General features: G+C 35.8%; 1 protein-coding gene across 2 annotated transcripts; it reads left to right on the forward strand.

The window, feature by feature from the left end:
* Positions 1–542: 542 nt before the first annotated feature.
* On the forward strand, positions 543–24,766 carry LOC117926756 (CLP protease regulatory subunit CLPX2, mitochondrial). Of its 2 annotated transcripts, XM_034846041.1 has the most exons (15): positions 547–1,234; positions 6,259–6,320; positions 6,543–6,643; positions 7,079–7,158; positions 18,526–18,576; positions 19,621–19,695; positions 19,782–19,859; positions 20,321–20,377; positions 21,973–22,043; positions 22,145–22,244; positions 23,061–23,165; positions 23,333–23,395; positions 23,531–23,653; positions 23,962–24,120; positions 24,599–24,766. In XM_034846041.1, exons 1-15 carry the CDS (start codon positions 599–601, stop codon positions 24,668–24,670), a joined length of 1,833 nt encoding a protein of 610 aa, XP_034701932.1. In that variant the 5' UTR covers positions 547–598; the 3' UTR covers positions 24,671–24,766. The 2 variants fall into 2 exon arrangements, with proteins under 2 accessions (XP_034701933.1, XP_034701932.1); XM_034846042.1 differs by lacking the exons at positions 23,061–23,165; positions 23,333–23,395; positions 23,531–23,653 and having other exon boundaries at positions 543–1,234.
* Positions 24,767–24,875: the final 109 nt, after the last annotated feature.

The raw sequence follows: 24,875 nt of genomic DNA on the forward strand, positions 1-24,875 counted from the left end.
AATCAAATATCACAATATAATGATCAAATAATATTTAATATAATTTAATAATCAATATACACTTATCAAATTTATATTTTTATTGACACGTACAATATTATATATATATATATATATATATACACATTAATTTATTTAATAAAATAACTTTAAAATATCTATTATACTTTAATTCCATTTCTAAAAGTTTTATTTTATATTTTTATAAGTTTTGGTCAATTTTAGGTTTACTATATTTTATGTCAAAATATCCACCGATATATCGGATATATCCATAAAATCGAAATACCAATATATCCATAATTACCGATATTTTCATCCTTGTACAGGTTCACCCAAAATCAACCGTGGTTGAACATATTGAGTTAGAGGTTCGCTTTGGTTGGGGTTAGGTTAAGTCTTCATGTTTGCTGCGAATCCGACCTAACCCCAGGTGGTGACACATCAGATGATGATGTGGCCGCGCAAATCGGTTCATTCGGGACCCACATAAGCGACAAATCTGACGTCTTATGTCTATCTTCCCCGTCCCTCCGTGAATGGAGTTCAGTTTTAAATTTTTAATGTTTTGGAAGCTTCTCAACGCTCCATAGCAACAATGGCTTCAATCTTGATCAAGCGTTGCAAAACCCTAAGGCAGATCTCAGTGGCACGTTTCAGCCACCGCATACAACCGCCACAGCCGCCGGCGCCACTGTCTCCAGGGTTTCATCAGCGCCGTCACAAATCCGACAAATACTCCGGAGACACCTACGATCACATTAGGGCTGACGTCAACTGCCCCCGATGCTCCAGCCAGATGTCCATTCTCTTCTCCAACCGCCCACTCTCCATCACCGCCGCGGAGCCTCCGGGAGTATACCAGGCCTTGAATCTTTGCCCTAATTGCCGCACGGCATTCTACTTCCGGCCATTCAAGCTCGCCCCGCTGCAGGGGAGCTTCATCGAGATTGGAAGGTTTAAGGATAAAGACGGCGGCGGCGGCGGCGGCGGGGGAGGTGGCGGCGGCGGCAGGGGCGTGCCGATATGGGAGAAGTTGAGGTTGTATGGAGGCGGAGAAGGTGGAGAAGGGGAGGCGGGAGTGAGGGATGAGGGGGTTGTGGTGGTTGGCGGTGGTGCCCCCGGCGGTGGGAGTGGGTGGGGCGGGGCGAATTTGGGGAGGGAGTTGCCGACACCCAAGGAGATTTGTAAGGGACTTGATGAGTTCGTAATTGGACAGGAACAAGCCAAGAAGGTTTGATTTTTATGCTGTTGTTGTAGTTTTAGTACATTGATAGTGTTGGTGAGAGGTAAATTACAAGAAGAAAAATCTATGATTGTTGCATGAATTGTGATTTTGGATTGTTTTTGGTAAGTTTGTTTGCTGAGGAAAATAGAAGCTAAGAAAAGAAAAAGTTTTTTGTTTTTCATTAGGATAGTGTCTGTTTCTTGTGAATTATGAGAAGGAATGTGTTACTTTTGATAAGTAAATGGATAAATTTTATAAATATCAAACAAGATGCTATACACCAAGGCATACCCTACACAGGACTTGTAGAAAGGGTACCAAAAAGGTACTGCCCTAGAGAGAGTGGACAAACAAAAACAACCATTCCTTCCCTCACCAAGAACCCACTCAATCTACAAAGTCAATAAGAGACATTGGGCCTTCTTCTATGTACATGCTACCTCAAAACATAAGATTACTAAGGAATAAGTGTTTCAGGGCTTGAGCCATCTGCTCCTTACTTTCGTACACTCTTTAGTTTTGTTCCTTCCAAATTGTCCAAAAAATACAAAGGGGAGCCGCTTTTCAGACCTTCTTACATTTCCTTCTCACAAAAAAATCATGCCATCCTAATATAGTATTCATTACCGATGAAGGAAGGACCCAATCAATGCTGATTAAAGAGAACAAAAGCTGCCAAAAAGCAAGAACAAATCTATTTGCCAATGTCCACCCCTTCTTTTGAATCGGATCCATGGTCAATTCTTTACGCCAATTAGCTTCCCATGCAAAAATATACACTTTTGAAGGGACCTAAGCATTCTAAATGATGGCCACAAGGAAGGGAATTGCATGTCTCAATTTCAAAATGGAATAAAAAGATTTGATGGAGTAGACCTCATTTCTAGATCCCATCCAAACCACTCTATCTTTCACGTCGTTCTTCATGGACTTTCCTTGAATCCTTGAGAAAAATCCACTACATAGTCTAGCGCTCAATCATTTAAATGTATAATGAAACGAGGATTCCAATATCCCCATCATCACCCATATTTTCCCAAATATTAATCACCCTAACCTCTTTTGACACAATTAAGGCATACAAAGAAGGGAAAGCCATGGCTAGGGATTTGTCTCAACACCACTCATCCTTCCAAAACCCTACCCTCCTCCCATCTCCTACCTCAAAGGATACTCTACTGTCAACCAAGTCCCAACCTTCTTAATGGTTTTCCAAACTCTTAACCCTTGTCCTTCTCTTACTTTATAAGAACACCAACCCACCTTTTCCTCCCTATATTTACCTTGAATGACCTTTTTTTCCCAAAAAAGCTCACCTTTTGACGCATCTCTAAATCCATTTTCCAAGTAGAGACTTATTAAGAGAAGAAAGATTCCTTATTTCTTGGCCCTTCTTACCTTTCTCTTTGGCCCTTGCAAACAACCAATCATTTTATTAGATGAATCTTTTCTTCTAAAGCCTTTCCTCCCCCAAAGGAAGTCTCTTTGAATTTTCTCAATCATCAATCTGACCTTTCTAGGCATGCTAAACAGGGACATGAAATAAAGAGGTAGATTGAACAAGGACTTCGAATAAGGGCCAATCTTTCTCCTTCAAGATATATTACATTTCCATAACGGAAGTCTTCTACTTAATCCCTCTTCTACACTGTCCAACCTAATTATGCTCTAAATGGATCCCCTAATGACAGTTCTTGGTAGGTGGTGAAGCTTCCCAACCTTACATCCCTACCCAAGAGCCAAATCCTTAACATTAGCCACTCTCCCTATTGGGAAAAATTCACTTTTCTCTAGGTTAATTTTTAGCCTTGAAATAAATTCAAGTCACATAAGCAACTAGCTTAAATGAACCACTTGTCTTTGAATGGCCTCACAAATGATAATTGAGTGTTAATTTATCCAAAAATAAAATAAAATAATTATAATTGAGTGTTATGGAAAGTCATTAAAAAGGACTGAGATTTGTAAAGGGTTAGATTTTTGAAGGATAAGTGTTGTGGTGATAGTCGCTGTGTAATATCTTCCCTTTTTTTTTTTGTCATTGTTGCTTCTAAGGAAGTTTGTGTGGTAGATGTTTGGAACCCGTCAAAAGAAGGGAGTTGTTCAGTCACTTGCTTTTCTAGGCTTCTAAATTGTTAGGAGGTGAATATAGTAGAGTAAATGAAGTACAAGCCTTCTTTGGGAGGTTGTTAGCACACCCCATTTCCATGGAGATTGATGATGTCATGGTTTAGTTGCCTACAAAGGATGGTACTTTTTCTGTTAAGTCTTTCTACTCCTCTTTGGCCAATTGGAGAGTAGAGTCGTTCCCCCATAGTATAGTTTGGAATTCTTAGGTGTCCTTGAGAATTTGCTTATTTGCTTGGGAAGTAACTTGGGCCAAGATTTTGACTTTGGATCAGTTAAAAAAGGGGAATGGAGGATTCCTAATAGATGTTACTTGTGTAAGATAGAAGACGGAACAAGTGACCATATACTCATTCATTGTTTGAAAGCTCGTTTGTTGTGGCAGTTGATATTTGCACTCTTTGGTATCCAGTGGGTGTTGAATTGTTCAGTTAGAGAGGTCCTTTTGAGTTGGCATGGGTCCTTTATTGGTAAAAAGAGGAAAAAGGCTTGGAAGGTTTCTCTGTTGTGTCTGTTTTAGGCTTTATGGCGGGAACGGAATAGGAGGGCTTTTGACAACATTGAAAGCACAGATCAAACAATTAAAAATATTTTCTTGTATCTATTTTGGGATTAAGTTAGATCGTATATTGAGGGTGGTTCTTTATTGTTGTTAGACTTTGTGGATTGGGTAGGCTCTAGGTAGGGCGGTAGAGGGTTTTTGTGTCTTCACACCTTTTTTGCCTTTTGTTTTCTTTGTATATGGCATGTATACTTTCTTTCTTTTAATACAATTCTTATTTACCTATATATAAAAAAAAAGAGTGGAGCAGTTCCTTTTGAGTTTGCAAAGGAGGAGAGTCAACAAAGAAGAGGAAGATAAGGTAATTTTGACAGGCTCAAAAAATGGTAAATTCTCTATTAAAGCCCTCTATTCAGCTTTAGAATTGGGAAGTACAACTTTGTTTCCGACAAGTGTGTTTTGGAACTCTTGGGTGCCACCAAAGGTAGGCTTTTTTGCTTGGGAGGTTACTTAGACAATGGTTTTAACTTTGGATCATTTAAAGAAGAGGGTATGATCCTTGGCAAATAGATGTTTCCTTTGTCAGGTTGATGAAGATTCCATTGATTACATACTTATCCATTGTGTCAAGACAAGGGTCTTGTGGCATATTTTGTTTTCCCTTTTTGTTGTGTATTGGTTGCTTTTCTATTTGTTCAGAGAGATGCTTTTAGGTTGACATTTACCCATGGAAAAAGCATGGTGGGCAACTCCCTTACATTTATTCTAGACAATCTAAAAGGAAAGAAATAGTAGATCGTTTGAGAATAAGGAGCACTCTGTTCAAAGACTAAAACATTCCCTTTTTTGTAATCTTTGGACTTGGTCTAAGTTTGTTTTAGTTTTTTGTTCCCCGTATGTAGTAGATTTCGTGGACTGATTGAGCTCCTATTGAAGAGGGGGTTATTTTTTGGTGATCCTCTCGTTTTGGAGGTGCCTTGAGGTGTTCGTTGTGTACTTTCTGTGTACTATGGGGCACTTTGTTAGCATCTCTTGTTTATATTATAACATTCTCTTGCTTTATTCATCAAAAAAAAAAAAAGGCAAATGAATGTGTTATCATTGAAATCAGTTGGGATTTTGTGAAAGACAAACTGAGTAAGTTTTAGGACCAAAGGAAGTTTGAATGCTACGTTTTTTGTTTTAATTCCAAAGAAAGGGGATGCTGAAGATCTAAAAGACTTTAGGTCTATTAGCTTAGTGGGAGGTTGTACAATCTTCTTGCTAAAGTCTTGGCTAATAGGTTGAAAGGAGTGGTGAGAATGTTGGTCTTTGGGTTAAATGAATGTGTTATTATTGAGCAAATGATAATTGAGTGTTCTTATGTCTGGTTTATGAGGAAACCGAGGAAAAGAAAATAAAGGAAAATTTATGAGCAGAAGGTTCTGGATTAGTTTGTGCCAGTGTAGGTCCCTAGATGGTGACTTGTCCCCCCTTGATGTTGTGGCATTGGATTGGATAGAATCTATAGATCCCCATATTAGTAGCTTCAGCAACATTGGCAGCTTTGGGGTATGACTTAATTTGACACCAATTGTTATGATTTTCATCATTCATGTCATAGATGACACCACACGAAGTATGACACTTTTGGTGGTATGGTCTGTATATTGGTGAAATGAACAGAATTTTTAGCAGTCAAGATGAGGAGGCCAGGGAAGTGGTTTGTCTTTGGGCAGAGAAATGGCTTTCCAGGCCAGAAGGATGAAGAATAGGTTAGGAACAGGTAGGGATAATGGTGGGCAGTGAACTCTATTGGGTCCCCAGGGTCTCTTGTGAACACCTTGTTGCTATGTGATTGAATGTTTTTTTGAAAAAAAATTGAAGTGAAACATTCAGGTTGGCTAAATGAAGTAGGCATATGAGGCACATGGTGGTTTTTTTTTTGTTCCTTTCCCATAATTTTTGGAAAAAACTGGTTATTTTTTTTCTTTCTAATAATGAGTGGTATTTATAGAGGACGAGAGGGGGTTTGGTGACTGTTTATATTTAATTTGGAATTAGTTTTTTATCTGTTTGGTCGCTGAAAATCGAGTTAAAAGAAAAATAGGAGGAAAACTTTGATGTTGTGATCATGTTGTTTGGTTTCCCAAAGAGGGAAAAGATTGTGGGTCAGTTAAGACAATTACAGTGAATTAGGCTTTAGCAGAGTGGAGATTCAATTAATGAAAAATATAATATTTAGAAGATCTTGTGGTTTCTTTTTTCTTTTTTCTTTCCTCAGGAACCAAACTAAGTATTTATTTGATTCTTCAATGAAATAGGTACTAATGGAGTTTTAGGTGACTAACCATTTTTCCAGTAATCAAGTATATCACATTCTTAGAAGGTTTGGAGTGACATCATCTGTTTCATGTGGCAGGTGCTTTCCGTGGCGGTTTATAACCATTACAAAAGGATACATCATGCCTCCTTGCAGAAAGAGTTAGTTCTTGATGGTCTTCTGATTGAGTCAATTTAGGTCCCTACAAGTATTATTTGATTTCACATATTGATAGTGCTCACCTGGTTTGTCTTTCAGAGAGTTCCTGTTCCATGATACATGTATTTGTAACTGTTATAAGTTTTTTTGATAGGTGTAACTGTTTTAAGTTAGATGCCTGTGCTTTTGATGTTGCTTTGCTGAACATGTTGATTAAATACCAGGTCAGGTGCAGAATCAACCAAGGCTGAGATTGATAATGACGATAATGATAGTGTTGAGCTAGAGAAAAGTAATGTGCTATTATTGGGTCCCACTGGCTCAGGTAGTATTAGTGTCTTCTTAATTTTATACTCTGATGGTGCATATAGTGCAATGTTATTGTCTTCCTTGCAAATTGGTTGATATTTTTGTCATTTTTGCTCCTGTTAGATGCTGGAAAGAAAAGGAAAATAAACCGAAAATTGAACCTTATATATAATTGCCCTGTTTCCTGGAAGTATTAGAAATCAAATCAATTGAGACTTTTACATTACTTGGATACAATCACTTGGCTGAGTTGAAGTTGATTTTCATTTTTTTTCCCTGGAAAATAACACCTGAAAATGTAAACTTTCAAATCTTCTTTCTTCTCTTTTCTTTTCTTCAGTTTTTTTTGGCAATTGAATGGAGACTTTAGGAATTAGTATGAGAGTCTGCCACTGCAGATAGAGACTTCTGGTGTCACTCATGTATTTTTCACTTTTGACTGTAAGGACAGGGAAGACATTACTTGCAAAAACACTAGCTCGTGTTGTGAATGTGCCATTTGTCATTGCTGATGCGACGACGTTAACACAGGCAAGTCATTGCTCTGACTAATTCACATTGTTAATGAGACAAAGGTTGTTATTTCGGATGCTCATTCACATCATTACATGCTTGTGTTTAAGGAGCTTCCTTTTTATCACTTGAATTATTGCTGATGATTCATAGTTAAATTTTTCATGCTAGTTTTGTATGAATGCTTTTCTTTTTATCTTTGCCTTTTTGAAAAGATATTGATTTACATCAAATAGTAGATGGAAACAGTTCAAAATTAACAAAGTGAAGTTGAATGGATGAGATTGCTCTTTTGAAAGGAAAAACAACATAAATATTTTTAGAATCTTAAATAAAATATGACGACAGTGAGCTTGATGTCCTTGGTGGTGGCACAATAGATGTGTGGGGCAAAGAAGATTTTTGGTCTATGTGTCTCATGGACCACTTGGAAAGAAAGGAATAAAAGAGCATTTGACAAGTAAGGAGTTGGATGTACGTAGTCCAATCCTGTCAAAGCAACCACCTTTGGAACAAACTTTAATTGAATGACTTGAAGCAAAGCAAAGACTACGTACCAATGCTAAACACCAGTTGATTCCTTCTCCAAGTTAGCTGCAACTTTTGGGATGACTTTGCTTAATCACCTTATTATTTTCTTAATCCTTTTAGGGGAAGGAAGAGTGACATGGCTAAAAAAGTGTCACTACACCTTGTTACCTTTTAAAATAACATCTTCAAATGCAAGTCTTCATTTGGGAGGTCTTTGGGAGTTAGTCCTTGGGCTTGTTAGGTGTTAAGTGGGTCTTTCCAGGAACTGTAAAGGAGGTCTTATTTAGCTGGAGAGGCTCTTTCGTGGGAAAAAAAAGGAAAAAGATTTGGAAGTTCATCCCGTTATGTATCTTTTGGACGGTTTGGAAAGAGAGGAATAGATTAGCCTTTAAGGGGGGTGCGCTTCATATTCAGAAGTTAAAGAATTTTTTTGTTTGTAATTTGTGGGGTTGGTCTAGATTGGATATTGGAGATGACTCCCTCTCCCTTCTAGGCTTTCTAGAGTGGCTAGCATCCACTTAGGGGGGGTGAGGTCTTCTTGGTCTCTTTTGTTTTTTGTTGAGAGGCTATAGCTGCCTTGTATATCTCCTGTATGCTGTGTGGCTATTGGCCTCTTTTTTAATACATTTTTGGTTTACGTATCAAAAAAAAAAAAAAAATGCAAGTCTTCATTTGGGGGAAACAACAGTAGACTCAAATTACATAAGTTGGTCATTAGTGAAATAATAAAAAATTTCAACTTTTGACTAGACACAAGCTAACATAGCGGATTCATTTTGAACCTAAGATGAATCTTACATGTTCGACATGTGGCAAGCAACTCATAAAGAAAAATTAATGGGTTTAATAACTGATGTGTGCTGATCTTCACAAATCAAATCTTAAAAGAAAAAAAAAATCAAACTTATGCCAAGCAAAAAAATGTTAAATTTCTTACATCAAAGAGATAAATTCTTTAAATTGAGAAAATTAAATGCTTAAATTAATGAAATAAATTCCTTGAATTAGAATCAAAGTTGAAGATTCCAAATTAAATGCTCAAACATCTCTAAATACAATGTTTACGATGTTTAGGGTTAATTGGGTCCTTCAGCTCACGGTTAAAGACATTCTCCTTGGCTGGTCCGATTCCTTTGTAGACAAGAAGCGTGGGAAGATTTGGCGGGCAGCCCCCCTTTGTTTATTTTGGACGATGTGGAAAGAAAGAAATAGGATAGCTTTTGATAATGAGGCTTTGTCGATCCAAAGATTGAAAACCTCCTTCGTTTGTAATCTTTTCTCTTGGACTAAGTCTTGTTTAGTTGGAGAGCCCCGCTCCTTAATTAACTTTGTAGATTGGTTGGGCTCTAATTGAGGGTTGGTGAGTGTATGCTTCCTTGTGCTTTTTGTTTATGGGGCTTCTCGTGTATACTTCCTGTATGCTTCGGGTTGCCTTCTTGCTTCCCTCTTTTAATATAATTATTCTGTATTTATCTATCAAAAAAAAAAACATCTCTAAATACAAGTGCTTCTAGTTTTACATGAAAAGGAAGCTTCAAAAGCTGATATAATATTCCTAACATTCTTCAATAAGCTTGTGAAAAAATGAATATCAAATATGATACGAAAATTCCATTTATGCACTATTCAAGGATCAAGACAAATTCAAAAGAGTTTCTTCCATTTTGCAAAATACTCAACAAATAATTTTTTTGATACGCATTCAAAACACTCAAAAAAGTTCTTATAGGTTCAGTCGAGAACACACATTATTGGCCTTTGATTAAACTTCATTCCAAGAATATGCATCTATCAATCTTCATTGAAATCAACATATTCGATATTCCTTTATAAGCCTAAATTGCATATTGCTCTTAGTTCACACGATCTTAATCGATGAATGAAATGAAAAAACACTAGCTATGCAAATTCCAAAAACACTAGCTAGGAAAAAGTTAAATATGTTTGCAAAGTTTAAAACCTAATAAGATGATTTTAGCAAAAGTTAGAGCCAAAAAAAAAAAAAACAAAAAAACACTTGAACTACGTTATGACTTGATCTCTTTATAGGTTCATAGGCAGCTTGTGAATTTATTTCAAATTTAGTCAAGATTCTAATTATATATATATATATATATATATATATCCTCTATTTCTAAGTTGTAAAATACAAACAAAAAGGAACAAACCTCTACAAGGATGCAAATTAAAATTTTCATATGATTTAAACTTCTAAATTATTAAGTAAATATTTTTTTTAATTGCTTAAATCCTTTTGGCATTTGGACTTATAATTGGTAGGTTTTTGTTTTTTTTTTCACAAATGTCCAACTTGAATAAAATTTGGCCTACGTAAATTCACTTACAAGATTTAAATTGTGTGAATACTCCAAAGAAAAAACAAAATCAAATAAAGTAAATTTCTTTGAAAAAAAGTTCAAAATTTGTTCACTCCTCAACATACTCAACCTACGTACATGAAACAGATTTTTGAAGGGGATATTTGTAAAGGGATAAAATTTATCCACTCATTGATTGCTACATGTCAATAACATGACACTTATGGCATATCAAAATTTGTTATCCATACCTTCAAATAAAATAGGAACATGCATTATATGGAATCAAAAGAAAGGAAGAATGGTCTACAACAAATAAACTAATTAATTTTGATAATTCAAAAACATAATTATCAAATAATTAATTTTAGATGATTACAATGAAAATAATTATCGTAATAACAATGATTTTCTTAGAATACTAGAGAAATTTTTTTGACTCTCTAAATAAAGAGTTTCCTTGGATTTCAAAGGAGACTTTCATAGTTGAGAAGAGTTGGAGAGATCTCATTTAAAAGCTTTATGAACCTCTTCAACCCAAATTTGAAAATTTAAAAAATGAGTTAGAAGATTCAAAGATTTCAAGAACAAATTTGAAGATTAGAAGTTTTTAAGAACAAGTTTGAAGTTGTTCAAAATCAGGTTTGAAGTATTTTCAATTGAAGATCAAACATTTAAAGCCTTATTCAACATTATTCAAGCCAAGGACCAACTTAGGTCAAGCTCGCTACACCAAGGCTCAAGGTAAGTCAAGGCTAAAGTGACACGAAGGCCTAAGTTAAGTCAAGACTCAAATCTATGTCAAGCTCAAGCTGAAGTCAAGCTTCATTAGATCTTCAGTCCATAAGAAATAATCAATAAACATGAATTTCTCTTATATAGAAAATTGTGAACAAATGGAAATTTTATTGAATTGTAAAAATGAATACAATTTCTATACCATCATGTTATTTTACCAATTTAGAGTTATTGATCAAGGGTTAGAATAAGCTTAAGTTGAGCCTTGATGTGGTTCAAGCTTTAACTTGAATCTGGCTTTGGCGTGGCTCAGGCCTTATCTTGAGTTAGGCCTAGTGTGGTTTAAGCTTTGAAATGAGTTAGATTTTGGCATCACTTAGGCTTTATCTTGGTTTGCTGGAGGCTAGGTTTTGTCTTGATTTGGGTCTTGGCATGACTTAGGCTTTAGTGTGACTTAGGCCTGAACTTGAGCCTTGATGAGTTTGCCTTGAACAACTTTGATCGAGGATGAGAATGTTTTATCTTGGATTGAGAACACTTAAGATTTAAGTTCGAAGAACTTTGAACTTGTGTTTGAGGAATTGTCAAATCTTTGAACTTAATCCTTTTGAAACCTCCAAATAATTTGAACTCATTTTTTGAATCTTCCAATTTTTATTTTTTATTTTTTGTGTCTTCTAATTTGTTCTTTAGATCTTTGAACTTGTTTTTCCAATCTTTGAATCTATTTTTCAAATTTTCAAATTTGGGCTTGTGACTTAGGGTGAGGTCTCTTCAACTTTTCCCAAGTGTTGAATTGTGCCTTTAAAGCTTAGGAGACCTAAATTTTCTCCATTATTATCCCTTAATTTTTTTGAGGAAAATTATCATTATTATGATAGTTATCTTCGTTGTTAGTATATGAAATTAATTATTTGAGAATTATGTTTTTAATTATCAAAATTAATTAATCTATTTGACCAAAAGACCATTCTCCCTTTGTGTGGGCCCCATGTGACACATCCTTATGTTATTTGAAGGTATGGACTTACATGTGGCAAAATGTAATAAGCCATTAAATTTTATGTTATTGATAGGTAACAATCATTGGGTGGGTAATTTTCATGCCTGTATGATGTTCCTTTCAAAAATTTGTTCACTTCCACAATTTGATTATATCAACAAGTGAACAGTTTTGTGATTTCTTTTTTCTTTTTAAGAATTCACATAATTTAAATTTTGTGAATAAATGCCATGTAGGTAATTTTTTCTTCTAGTTGGACATTTGTCCAAGACTTTGTAGGATAAAATTTTAAAATATAATACTAACTAGCAATCAAGAGTCTAGATACTAAAATGATTCGAGGAAAAAAAAAAAAGGCAATTTTGAAGAATTTAGGCCAATAAATTTACTTGGCAATTTAGAAGTCTAAGTGTCACAAAATTTTGAATTTGAAACCTTGTAGAGACTTGTTTAGAACAATTAATTTGATTGACATTTTGATATTACAAGAATTTTAGTTTGAATACATTTATGTAGAGCAACTAAATAATTTGATTGGCTTTTCAATGTTCAAGTGTCATAAAAAGTGTGCTCTAATTGGTTCAAATTGTAAAATTTATATGTTTATTGTTTTTTTTTTCCCTTTCTTTTTTATTACTTTAAAATTTGGAAATAGTAGTTCCCTCCCTCCCTTTTTTATATTTTTTAATCTTAACTAAACTTGGAATAACTTCATAAACAACTTACTTGTCCACAAAGGAATAAAGTTATAAAGTAATTTAGGGTTTTTATCTTTTATTTATTATTATTATTATTATTTATCTTTTGAATTTTATTTTTTATTATTTTCTTACTCAAACTTTTGGTAAAAATCCTTTTTGGGTTTTCAATCTTGTGAGCATAGTTAACCCAGATCATGCTTTGAGGGTTAAGGGTTTTCAATCTACCTTTTTTTTTCATAGTTTAAGCTCTTGTCGACCAAGAGCAATATGTAATTTAAGCTCGTGTTTTGAGGAGCATTGGATACATTGATTTGGATTCAAGGGTTGTGGACATATGTTCTTGGAGTGAAGTTTAATCGAAGGTCAAAGATGGTTTTTTTGGAGTAAAATTGTCAAAACATTTTTTCCTTTTTTGGGAGCACTTTAGAGAATAAAAAAAAAAATATTCTTTGAATTTGTCTTAATCTTTTGCCTTGAAAGTGGATGAGTGACTTTTCTATTAAGGATTTCTATTCATCATGCTTGTTGAAGAATGTCTGAAGTCTGATCTTTTAGCTTTTAAAGATTTCTATTCATCATGCTTATGGATCGTATCTTTTTTGGAAGGGTCTTATCTTCTTGTTTTTGGGGGTCCTCCACGTTGAATGAAAACATTGGTATTTAGAGGATATGTTGGAGCATTTAATTTGGTATCTCCAAAATTTTCCTTAATTTAAGGAATTTATGTCTTTGATTTAAGATTTTTTTTTCTTAATGTAAGGAATTTGTTTGTAAATGAGGATTTTTTCCTCTTTGTCGTAAGCTTGATTTTTTATTTATTTTTAATGATTTGACTTGTGAAGTTTGTTGTTGGCACATGTCACTAGTTTAATCCATTAAATTTTTTATCAATTGTTTTTCCTGTGTCAAATGCAAATATGCTAAGTTGCCTTCTACCACTCAAAATTCAAAATTTTGAATTATTTTTTTGATAACCAATTTGAGGGTGTTTTGATCTTACTCTCTCTTTTTTTCCCGATCTTCCAAATGGGGACTTTGTTTTAAAAAAGTTCTTTGAGATATGGATGGGTGTGGTAACTCATTTTCAATCATCTCGCTCAAAAGCCACAACTAAATTAGTGAAGGAATCTACTTGTGTTTAGTATTGAAAAACATACTAGGCATTACTTTGAGTCATGGTATCAGACCTTGTACCAAAGGTGGTTGCTTTGACAAGATTGTGCTAGGCACATTTAACCTTTTGCTTGTTAGATTAGTTTTTCTTGAACTCCATGTAGTATAAATATTTCATTTGATATAGGAGGGGACTTCAATGTGGTGAGATTCCTGAGGGAGAGGAGGAATTGTCAAAGGGTCTTGGCTATGAAGCACTTTTCAAAGGTGATTGAGGACTTGAAATTAATAGATTCCCTCTATCTGGTGGTTCTTTCACATGGTGTGGCGGGTTAAATACTTGGCTAGCGTTAGCCCCTTGACACGAACCAGGCGACACTGAGGCTTCATGGGGGGACACCTTGGCCCCATGAGTGACTAGAATGGTAACAAGGTGGCATAAGGGCACAATGCCTTGTGCAAGGAGACAACTTGGCGAGCCATGGGTGCAATGTCATGGCTAGGGCAACACCAAAAGGGAGACCTAGATGCAAGATATGTGGGCACATAGACTTGTTCATGGGGAGTCATGGGTGCAATGCCATGACATGACCAGTTGCTGCACCAAGAAGAGGGCTTGGGCAAGGCACGAAGCTGCAGCAGTAACGAAATGGATGCAGGAGCATGTTGCCTCGACCTGAATGCAATCTAGATGTGCAGGCCAAAAGAGAATAGTGCAAGCATGCGGGTTACTTATATAGATGCATGTGGTAGCAACATGAAGAGTTGGACTCGAAGTATGATTGCAAGTCAAGCACAGGAAGGAGTCTTGATGCCTATCATAATTGTAGTCTTAGTGGGACTAGGACTTAGAGTCCTCATAGGAGTGGTTGGTGCCATAGCCTATCAGTTAGAGTCCCGGTAGGACTAGGATGAGTAATCCTAGTCTAACAAGGAGTGGGTGGCAACCATTCTATAAAAAGAGGACGGGAGAGCCTCCTTGGCAAACATTGAGATCCAGAGAGGGAGATCATGAGGGAAGCATGAACTCACTGACATGATTGTGGGAGTTTGGCTTGAGTCTTGTATTCTATTTAGTGATATAATCAAATATAAGTTGGGGTTGGTGCCCTGTAAACTCATGTTCCTTTGTGTGTTGCCATCTCGTGGGGAAGGGTGTAGGTTGGCTTGGAGAACCTCTTAAGCGCCACACAGATGCGAAAACTAGTGTGGGAAAAATTGTGCCTGTGACAGCTAGCTTCAAGGCTAGATTTTTTTTTTTTTTTTTGTTTCTGAAGATTGGGAAAACTAGTTTAGTGGCTTACTCCAAAGCATCCTTCCAAAACCATTCTTAGATCATGTGCCAATCCTTCTTAATGGTGGAGGGATTAGGAAAGGAAAAACACCTTTCAAATTTTAAAACCTCTAGTTGAAGGTGGAATGTTTCGAAGAACTGGTGAGAAGCTGGTGGGAGGGGTACAGTGTACAAGGATCGTTTAGCAACATTTTGGTGGTTGGTCAAGCTAAAAGTCTTGAAGCAAGATCTTAAGATTTAAAACAAGGAGGTCTTTGGGAATGTTCCTGCTAAGAAGGTAGCGACCTTGGTGCAGCTAAGGTACTAGGACTCAAAGGAATTGGAAAGGGCTCTCATAGAGAAAGAAAAGAAGGTTATGAGGGGGTGATGGAAGACTTCAAAAGGTGGGTAGCAATGAAAGAAATCTCTTGGAGACAAGAATCGAGAGAAATATGGCTAAAAGAGAGGAATAAAAATACAATTTTTTATTTTTTTTTCATAAAGTGGCCAATGCTAGAAGAAGAAGAAATTTTTTGGCTAAGAGTGGATGGTGAATTGCCAATTGATGAGTACAACATTAAAGTAGGTATAGCAAATGCTTTTCGCATGATTCTTGTTGAGTCAAGGGATTGGAGGTCAAGCATTAGTGGGCTGAATTTTGATCCCTTGCCTCGTATGGAATCAAAAGCATTGGAGATCCCCTTCTCCGAGGAGGAGAGCTTAGCTACCTTCCTTGTCCAGCTTAAGTGGGTATAAAGTCACCCAGACCAAATGGTTTCACCATGGCAGTGTTGTTGAGTGTTTGTGAAAAGAAAGGTTATGGGGTTCTTCAAGGAATTCCATTAACTAGGGTCTTTCCAGAGAATTTTAAATGCCATATTTTTAGTTTTGGTACCAAAAAAGGAGTGGCAGAATATCTAAAGGACATTAGAGCGATTAGCTTGGTAGGAAGGTTATACAAGCTCCTAGCTAAGGTTCTTGCCAACAAACTTAAAAGGGTGGTGGGCAACTTAGTCTCGGATTTTCAACATGCTTTTGTGGTAGGTAGACAAATTTTAGATACTGCTTTGATAGCAAATGAGGCCATTGATTCTGGAATTAAAAGAAACTTGAAAGGAATCATTTGCAAACTTGACATTGAAAAGGCTTATGACTGTTGATTGGAGTTTTGTCCTTGCTTTGTTAGAAAAAATAGGTTTTGCACCCAAATGCATCAGTAGGATTAAATGGTGTATCTCTACAACATGTTTCTCAATCATGGTAAATGGATCCCCTTTAGGTTTCTTCCAAATTTCTAGAGGGTTAAAACAAGGAGACTCTTTGTCCCTTTACCTCTTCATTCTAGTAATGAAGACTCTTTCCCGCATTCTTATCAGGGCAAAAGAATAGGGTTTTATTGATGGCTTCTTAGCAAGAGGTAGAAATGGTTTGGGGGTGAGGTTTCTCATTTGTTATTTGTAGATGATACACTCATTCTTTGTGATGCTAACAAAGAGAATCTAGAGTACTTGTGTTGGGTCTTTATGTGGTTTGAAGTGATATTAGGGCTAAAGATCAACCTAGAGAAAAAAGAGTTGATCCCTATTGGGGATGTCTCTAAGTTGGAGGAGCTTGTTGAGATTTTAGGTTGTAAGGTGTGTGCTCTTCCTACCACCTATTTAGGCTTACCGCTGGGAGCCCCTCACAAGTCATATAGGGTTTGGGAAGGGGTGGAAGAACGTTTTCAGAAAAGGCTTACTTTGTGGAAGAGACTATTTTTTGAAACTGAAAAGGGTAGCTAGTTGTGAGATTGGAAAAGATTCAAAAGGATTTTCTATAGGGAGGGGGGTGGCTTTAGCTCATAAACCACATTTAGTGAACTAGTTTGTTTGTTATATGGAAAAACAAAAAGGGGGTTTGGGCATTAGAAACTTATCTATCCTTAATAAGGTTTTGTTGGGAGAATGGTCTTAGAGATTTGTGAGTGAAAGGAACCCTCTTTGGAAACGGGTAATTGTAAGAAAATATGAGCAAGAAGAAGGGAAGCAGTGCTCAAGAGTTAGCTTCTTTGGTTAAGAAGCTACTTGGGCTAGTATTTTGACTCTAGATCAACTCAAAAGAAGGGGTTAGAGGATCCTTAATAGATGTTACATGTACCAAGAAGATGAAGAAACGGGTGATCATATTCTCCTTTATTGCACGAAAGCACGCGATTTGTGGCAGTTAGTTTTACTTTGTTCGTTGTACAGTGGGTGATGCACTCCTCAATTTTTTATTTTTTTATTTTTTATAGGTGGGTGATGCACTCTTCGGTTAGGAGATTTCTCTTAAGCTAGTGCAGTTTTTCTGTTGGAAAAAAAGAAAAAAGGCTTGGAAAGTTGCTCCATCATGTGTGTTCTAGACCACTTGGAGGGGAAAAAAAATAGGAGAGACTTCGATAATTGTGAAAGTTTGAACCAAACAATTATAAATTCTTTCTTGAACTTTTTTTGGAAGTGAGTTAAATTGTATATTGGGGAAGGTTCTTTGTTGGTGTTAGAATTTGTGGATTGCTTAGGCTCTTCGTTGGGTGCATTTGTTGGTTTTTGTGTCTTTGCACTTTTTTTTTTGTCTTTTGGTTGCTTTGTATACATCGTGTATACCCTCTTTTATCTAGAAAGCATTTTCTTTTATCTATAAAAAAAAAATAGATAGCTGATTCAGTGAAGAAAGATATAGAGGAAAAGATGGTTCCATTAGGTGTACCAAAGATTTCAATGCACAAATTTCACTTAAACAAAAAATTAAGAACACATGGAAATTTTTTTGATTTGTAAAAATGAGTAAAATCTCTATGCTATCTTTTAATTCTTTCTGTTTAGATATGTTGATTGAATGTCCAATTTGGCATGGCTTGGGTGTTGATTTGAGTTGATCTTTAATTTGAGATGATTTAGCCCGTAGTGTGACTTAGGCTTTGGTGTGGCTTTGGCCTTGAAAAGCTTAGGCCTTGAACAACATTGACTAAGGGTGTAAATGATTTCGAATAGAAAATACTTCAAACTTGATTTTGAAGAAGTTTGAACTTGTTTTTAAGGAATTGGTAGATCTATGAACTTGTTCTTAAAACCTTTGAATCTTCACACTCATTCTTTAAATTTTTTAACTTGTTTCCCAAATCTTCAAATTTGGGCTTGTAGCTTGAGGGCAACTCTCTAACTTTTTTCAAGTGGCTAGAAAGCCAAAAGCCACCCTATTTATAGGGTTAAGAAATTTTCTCTAATATTATTTTTAAATTTTTTTAGGGATAATTATTATTATTATTATTATTATTATGAAAATTATTTTTATTATAACGATCTAAAATTAATTATTTGATAGTTATGCTTTTAATTATAAAGACTACTTAAATTATTTGATTCGAAGCCATTTTTCCTTTCTATGGACCCCATGTGACACATGCTCTTATTTCATTTAATGATATGGATTACATGTGAAAAAATTTGATATGCGATAAGTGTCATGATATTGATAGGTGGTAATCAATGAATTGTTAATTTTTTATCTTTCTACACAGTCACTTTAAATGATGTTAGTTTCATTGGGAAAATAAATTTCAACTTCTTGATTAAACTTTGCCTCATGGATTTGCTATAATACCACATCCTGATTGCAGCTATATTATGAATAGGAAATTTTGTTGCTGACCTGAATTTCATGAGCGCAACTGTTGTTTCTCTCTCTTCCCAGGCAGGTTATGTTGGAGAAGATGTGGAATCAATATTGCATAAACTACTTATGGTATGGCCTTTGTGTTTTATGCAGTTGAGCACACCTTTATCCTGATAGTTTCTAATACTTTTCACTCCTATCTGTTGATTTTTTGTACCCATATCAGTTTTGTTAGTTGTTGATACACTGAAGCAACTCTCTTTTCCTGTCTTTTTTTTTTTTTTTTTTTTTTTGTGGTTTGAGTCCACACACTTTTATTGAAACATGTAGCTGAAGAAAATTGAATTATATATTAGTTTGATACATGTAGAAAAGCAATAAAACAAGCTTCAATGGCCTAGAAGTCTCTATTCATGTGCCCTAAGAGCCCAACCAAGGCTTGTGTTGGCCTTCCCTTTCTATGCATTTCCTTAAGTAATGGACTCACCAAGCAATAGACTCATTCATCTTTTTCTTTTTCTTTGTGGGTAACCTTTTGTTTCTTTTTTGTACTTTTGGGTGCTATATGGAATTGAACTTGGTACCTCCTCTTTCCACCCCAACCCCTTTGCCATCTGAACCTGGTTTAGGGGCCAATTTGTAAGCTTCATCTCTGCTATCATACAAGAAGTGTGTCTATTCTGGTTCTTCTTCTTCCTCTTCTTCTTTTTTGGGTGCTATATGGAATTGAACTTGGTACCTGCTCTTTCCACTCCAACCCCTTTGCCAGTTGAACCTAGTTTAGGGGCTGATTTGTAAGCTTCACCTCTGCTATTATACAAGTTGTGCGTCTATTCTGGGTGCTCTCCTAGTAGAATTGAAACCACCTTGATCATGAATGATAAGTACTTTTGCTTTTGAGGCTTGGCTCAAGAGGTAAGGTCGGTAAGGAGTTGGGGTAGGGTTGTGGTAGTTTACCCATCCCCCCCAAAAAAAAGAATGATGAGTACTTTTACATAAACTCATCTTTGTAATATACTATTGATGAATGTTAATGATGCCATTTCCGCTCCTTAACTCTAAACATTATTGATCGTTTCAATAAATAATTATTTTACAGGTTTGATCCACATCTTTGCACCTGCACTCTTATCTTCTATAAAATGTTTTATGATTCTTCTTATTGGCAATTAGGTTGCTGAGTTCAATGTGGAAGCAGCTCAGCAAGGGATTGTGTACATTGATGAAGTCGATAAGATAACTAAGAAGGTCTAGTCTCTTTTTTAGTTTATGAAGTGGATAATTGGATATAGCTATATCTTTTTTATTATCATCCGGTGGAGATTCTTGTGCAGGCTGAGAGCTTAAACACCGGCAGAGACGTATCTGGAGAGGGCGTTCAACAGGCATTGCTGAAAATGCTTGAAGGAACTGTGAGTGCATCAATTGTAAATTAGTTTTGTCTATGCTATTTAATTTGATGACTAATCTTTTGAGGAGTGCGCCTTCTTTTCTTTTTTTTTCTACTTTATGAGTTTATTTTGTTGTCTCATACATACTTTTCATAGATCAAGACATGCTTAATTGGTTGGCGTCAAATCATGCACAATTATGCTAATTTAGTTTCAAAAGCACAGGTCTATCCTGTTCAATTATTTTTAAACCTGTAGTGGCTAATAAAGGAAGGCTATCTGTTTACAGGGACAAATTCTCATTTAAACGTCCCTCTCTCCCTCTCCATATCACAGGCTTTCTTCAGCACAATTTTGTTTTGGGGTCCTGTACTTATTTATCCATGAATCAATATTTTTATCGCCTTTGCACCTCCGGGCGATCTCAAACTGTCAACATAATCGTCTGTGAATTATCTAGACTAAATGTTCTTCTTATCCAGATAGTGAATGTCCCTGATAAAGGAGGTAGGAAGCATCCTCGTGGTGATAACATTCAGGTATATTGCATCAAAATGCACCAATTTTTATTTCTTGTTTTGGCATATTTACCTTATATCTTTTTCGTTACATTTCTTGCTAATGATATTTATTACTGTTTGATTATTGGCCTTGTTTATATGCCTTCTAGTAACCTTTTTGTCGTTTTCTTTTTTTTTTCATTTTATATATGATGTATGATAATCTCAATCAGTCTTCCTCATCATTTGAAAGAAGACTATTGCCTTAGTCATGTCAACTTCTTCTTGGTTTGCTTTTCTGAAACACAACTTTAACAATAGTTTTTTTTTGTCAGGTTAGGAATGTATCCTTTTGAGAACTCTTGATTTGCCTGCTGCCTATAATAAGGATGTCTTCTCGTATGAAACTTAGATGGAAGTCATTTTCTTTGTTACTGTTGATGCATTTGAAAGAAAGAGAGAAGTAAGACAAGAATAGAAAAAAGAGAGAGCTTAACCCTATGTAAGGGCTTCTCCTCACAGTATTATTACACATTAAAAATATAAAATTGCCCTCAACACATTTATTTCCCCAACAGTGATTGTTTTTAGGTGACAGCAACCCAATTGATGGCAAAAAGAAGATTTTGTGGTGCCAAATGCACCTCGCTTAATTCTGGATGCATGTAAAAATTAGAGGAAAAAAGAACATTATTAGCAAAACTTCTACACTCTCTTCAAAGAAAACGAAATTACTCTGGGGTGATGTGAAATGGATTTGCAATATAGAAAAGATCAATGATGTTTTTTACAGGAAAAAAGAACATTACTGGCAAAACTTCTCTTTTTCTTCAAAGAAAACAAAATTACTCTGGCGTGATGGGAAATGGCTTTGTGATACTGAAAAGACCAATGATGCAATACTTGCTTTCTACTGTGCTGAACCCTTTGAATTTTCTGCCAGGAAATGCTGTTGTAGATACAAAAGAGAGAAAAATTATTTCTTATTCAACAAATTCATCATTAAGTGTGTTAGTCCTTCTTGATGCGAAGATATGAAGCAACCCTCCTTTCCTCTCTTACAAGGGAGGTATAAGCCCCTAGGAGGTCGGTAGACATGACTATCCTGACCATACATCTGTTACCTATCAAAAAATAAAAAATGAAAAATCCTGAGGATACTCTTGGTTTTAGCACTTGGAAGTTAAAAAGGGAATTAAAAACCTAAATTTGTTGCTTGTAAAATCCCAGAAGAATGGATGTGATTCCCCTTATTTGATAGTTTGCCAAACCCTAACATGAAATTGTACTTGGAAGGAAATTTTCTGAAGTTTTCTTCCTCTCCTCTCTTTTCCTTCACTATGACCCTGATACCGTGATTGTGATGCTTATAGCTTAGAGCTGTGTTCTGGAAGAGCTTACTGTGTTTCTTAAAAATTCAACCCGTTGGGGAATCTTTTTCTGATGCGTTTCTTTGATATCTGCATCTCTCATGCTCTTAAAAACATTTTACAATAATCTAGTAATTCATTAGGGACCATGAAATGTGAATAAACAATTGAATGTTTCTTAAAGTTTGTAATCTCACTGTTATCTTCAGACTTCAGATGTTCTTTCTGTTATGAATCTCCTGATTCTGTTGTAATGTTTGGCAGATAGATACAAAAGATATCCTTTTTATTTGTGGTGGAGCATTTGTTGATTTGGAAAAGACCATTTCAGAAAGGTAGTGCCATTTCTTTAATATTTGTTGTTAACAGACCAAATATTGCTTTTACAGTGACAAGAGTTTGAAAAATTCATAACTTTCATTACTTATTTTACAAGGCGACAAGATTCTTCCATTGGATTTGGAGCACCAGTTCGTGCGAACATGAGAACTGGTGGACTAACTGATGCTGTAGTGACATCATCATTATTAGAATCTGTGAGAATCAAAACCCAATTTGCCAAAAAAAATCTCAACTGTGCTCATTGTAGCTTTTTATGTTTCATTTGTTGAGCTGAGATTCATTGAGTATTTTTATTTTGGGCAAATTCGGCAACTGAGATTTTTGACATTTACCAAAATCTTCACTGGGGTTCCCAAAATTACACTGACTTCCCCTTTAGTGCACTGGCTCTATCATATGCCTTCTGATAGTTCTCTCAAATGCAGCAAGTTTTGTTTCTGAAATGACATGTTTAATCATCTACAGTACACAGTCATAACAGTCCTTTTTTTATAAGCTACTTGCCAAATAAGAGTAGGAGAGTTCTTGCAAACAAAACTTTTGTCAAGGGCTTCTAATGGAGGGTTGGGTAGGTGATGTACTGCTTTGGAAGACCTAGAAATATGATTGTGTTAGGACTTATTGCTCAAGGAACATGGGAATGGAGATATGTTCCATTATCCCTCTTTCACTGAAAATAGAGGGTTGAGTGAATGTATTTGTTGAATCCATAGTTACTGATTTGCCTTGTACCTGCTGCTTGCACCTTAACATGGTAGTGCTCTGACAAATTGAACTGCAATACGAAGGAAATAAGGTGTAAAGCATATACTTATAATCACTCTCTTTCTTCACTTTTTCACCCCCCATGTCCCTCAATAGTATCAGTGACCCACAGGGAGGTTCTTGTAATTTGAGAATCCTCAGGGAAGGAAACCTTTGGAGATGTGTGTGTACTTTTGCTATTTTTACTTTTCTAAGAAACAAATTTATCCAGAAAGTCAGCCTGAAATTTTCTTTTGGACTCACAGGTTGAAAGTGGTGATCTCATCGCTTATGGCTTAATACCTGAATTTATTGGACGGTTTCCAATTTTAGTGAGTTTATCGGCTTTAAACGAGGATCAACTTGTTCAGGTGTGTCCATTCTCTCTTAATGGAGTTAGCCATTTGTTCAGTGTTGTCTCTTAACCTGGAGAACAGAATCCTCCAAAGTTCATTTCAAATTGAGATTGAAATCAATAAGCTCCCACTTCTATCACACAATAGATGACAAGTTTTCTGGTATTATTTCTGCCCAACAGGTCCTCACAGAGCCGAAAAATGCTCTTGGTAAACAGTACAAGAAAATGCTCAGCATGAACAATGTAAGAACTTGTCAATTGCACCTTATTGGAAGAAAAATATTACTCTCTTCTTTCTTCCCTTCTGAAAGTTTGGCACTTGGTGTAGATGAGGCATTCTCTGATGTGGTAACCGTTTCTCCTTATATACCTTCTCAGGTCAAGTTACATTTTACTGAGAATGCACTGAGGTTGATCGCAAAGAAAGCAATTGCAAAGAACACTGGTGCCCGAAGTTTAAGAGCCATATTAGAAAAGATTTTAACGGAAGCCATGTTTGAGGTATAACTTAATCTTTACTTCTCACCTAATCTGATAAGGAGAATGTATATTATAGGTTGGGCTCATCTACATTTGTTGCAATCACCATTGCCAGTTGCCAATCCCATTGAAACCCCATCACAACACTTAATGCAGTTCCAACTTAAATGTCTCAGTTGTGGTGAAATGACAGTCTCCTCATCTGCAATATCTTTGGAGAAACCAAACCCTATTGCCTTAAATGAAATATGGCATATCTGCATTTAGATGCGGGTTGTGATGTTTTATGCCTGTCCCTAATATTTTGTATTTGTTGGCTTGATGCACAGATTCCAGACGTGAAGACAGGAACAGATATGGTGGATGCAGTTTTGGTTGATGAAGAGGCTGTTGAGTCGATAGAAGAACAGGGGTGTGGGGCAAAAGTACTTCGTGGAGAGGGTGCATTGGAGCAATTTCTTCATGAAACAAAATCCAGCAATCCCTTGGTATGTTTTCCTTATGCCCCCCCATGTAGATGGATCCTTCTGAACTTGGTTTTTAGCCAAAAACTTCTTTTCAACATTGTTTAAGGGCCTCGGCAACAATTTCAATAATAGTTGAGAATTCTAAGAAGTTTTCAAGAGTAAAATTCTATTTGAAAACTTATACCATGCACTAGGTTTCAAAGTTATTAGGTATCAAAAGTTTTGAAGGCACTAGGTACTCGTACCATGCAAAAGTTTTCAATTTTTTTCTCAAAACACTCCCTAAAAACATTTGAAAACATTTTAAATTTGTTTTCAAATTTCTAAAAATCCGAAGTTTGTCAAATCTAAATTTGAAGTGGAAAGAAAACAAGAAAACAATTTCTAGGAACGATTACCAAATAGTCACATATATTTTAGTTTGATTTTCCTTAGACATTTATCAGAAAATTTTGGGTTTGATTCCTCGTCATTTGTATTTCGCCACCATGGACTGCAGGGAAGAGATGAGATGACAAAGGAGTTGTTGCAGAGAGAAATGGAGGTTTCATCAAGAGCCATGAGCTTCTAACTTCCCTACTTTTCTCTTCTTTTTTTCCGTCACATATTCGTTTTATATCATATGTAAAACTTCCAATTATATAAAAATTATAGTTGCAACTCGCAAGGCTGTCTAGATTGCTTTCGTTCTTTCAGCTTTTTCTCGACAACTAACCCAAAAAAAACTGAAGGCAGAAACCACCTCAAGCCCATGGCGTTAATACAAATTTGAAATT

The sequence above is a fragment of the Vitis riparia genome, chromosome 12 (assembly GCF_004353265.1).
Source record: "Vitis riparia cultivar Riparia Gloire de Montpellier isolate 1030 chromosome 12, EGFV_Vit.rip_1.0, whole genome shotgun sequence".
NCBI classification, from domain to species: Eukaryota; Viridiplantae; Streptophyta; class Magnoliopsida; order Vitales; family Vitaceae; genus Vitis; species Vitis riparia.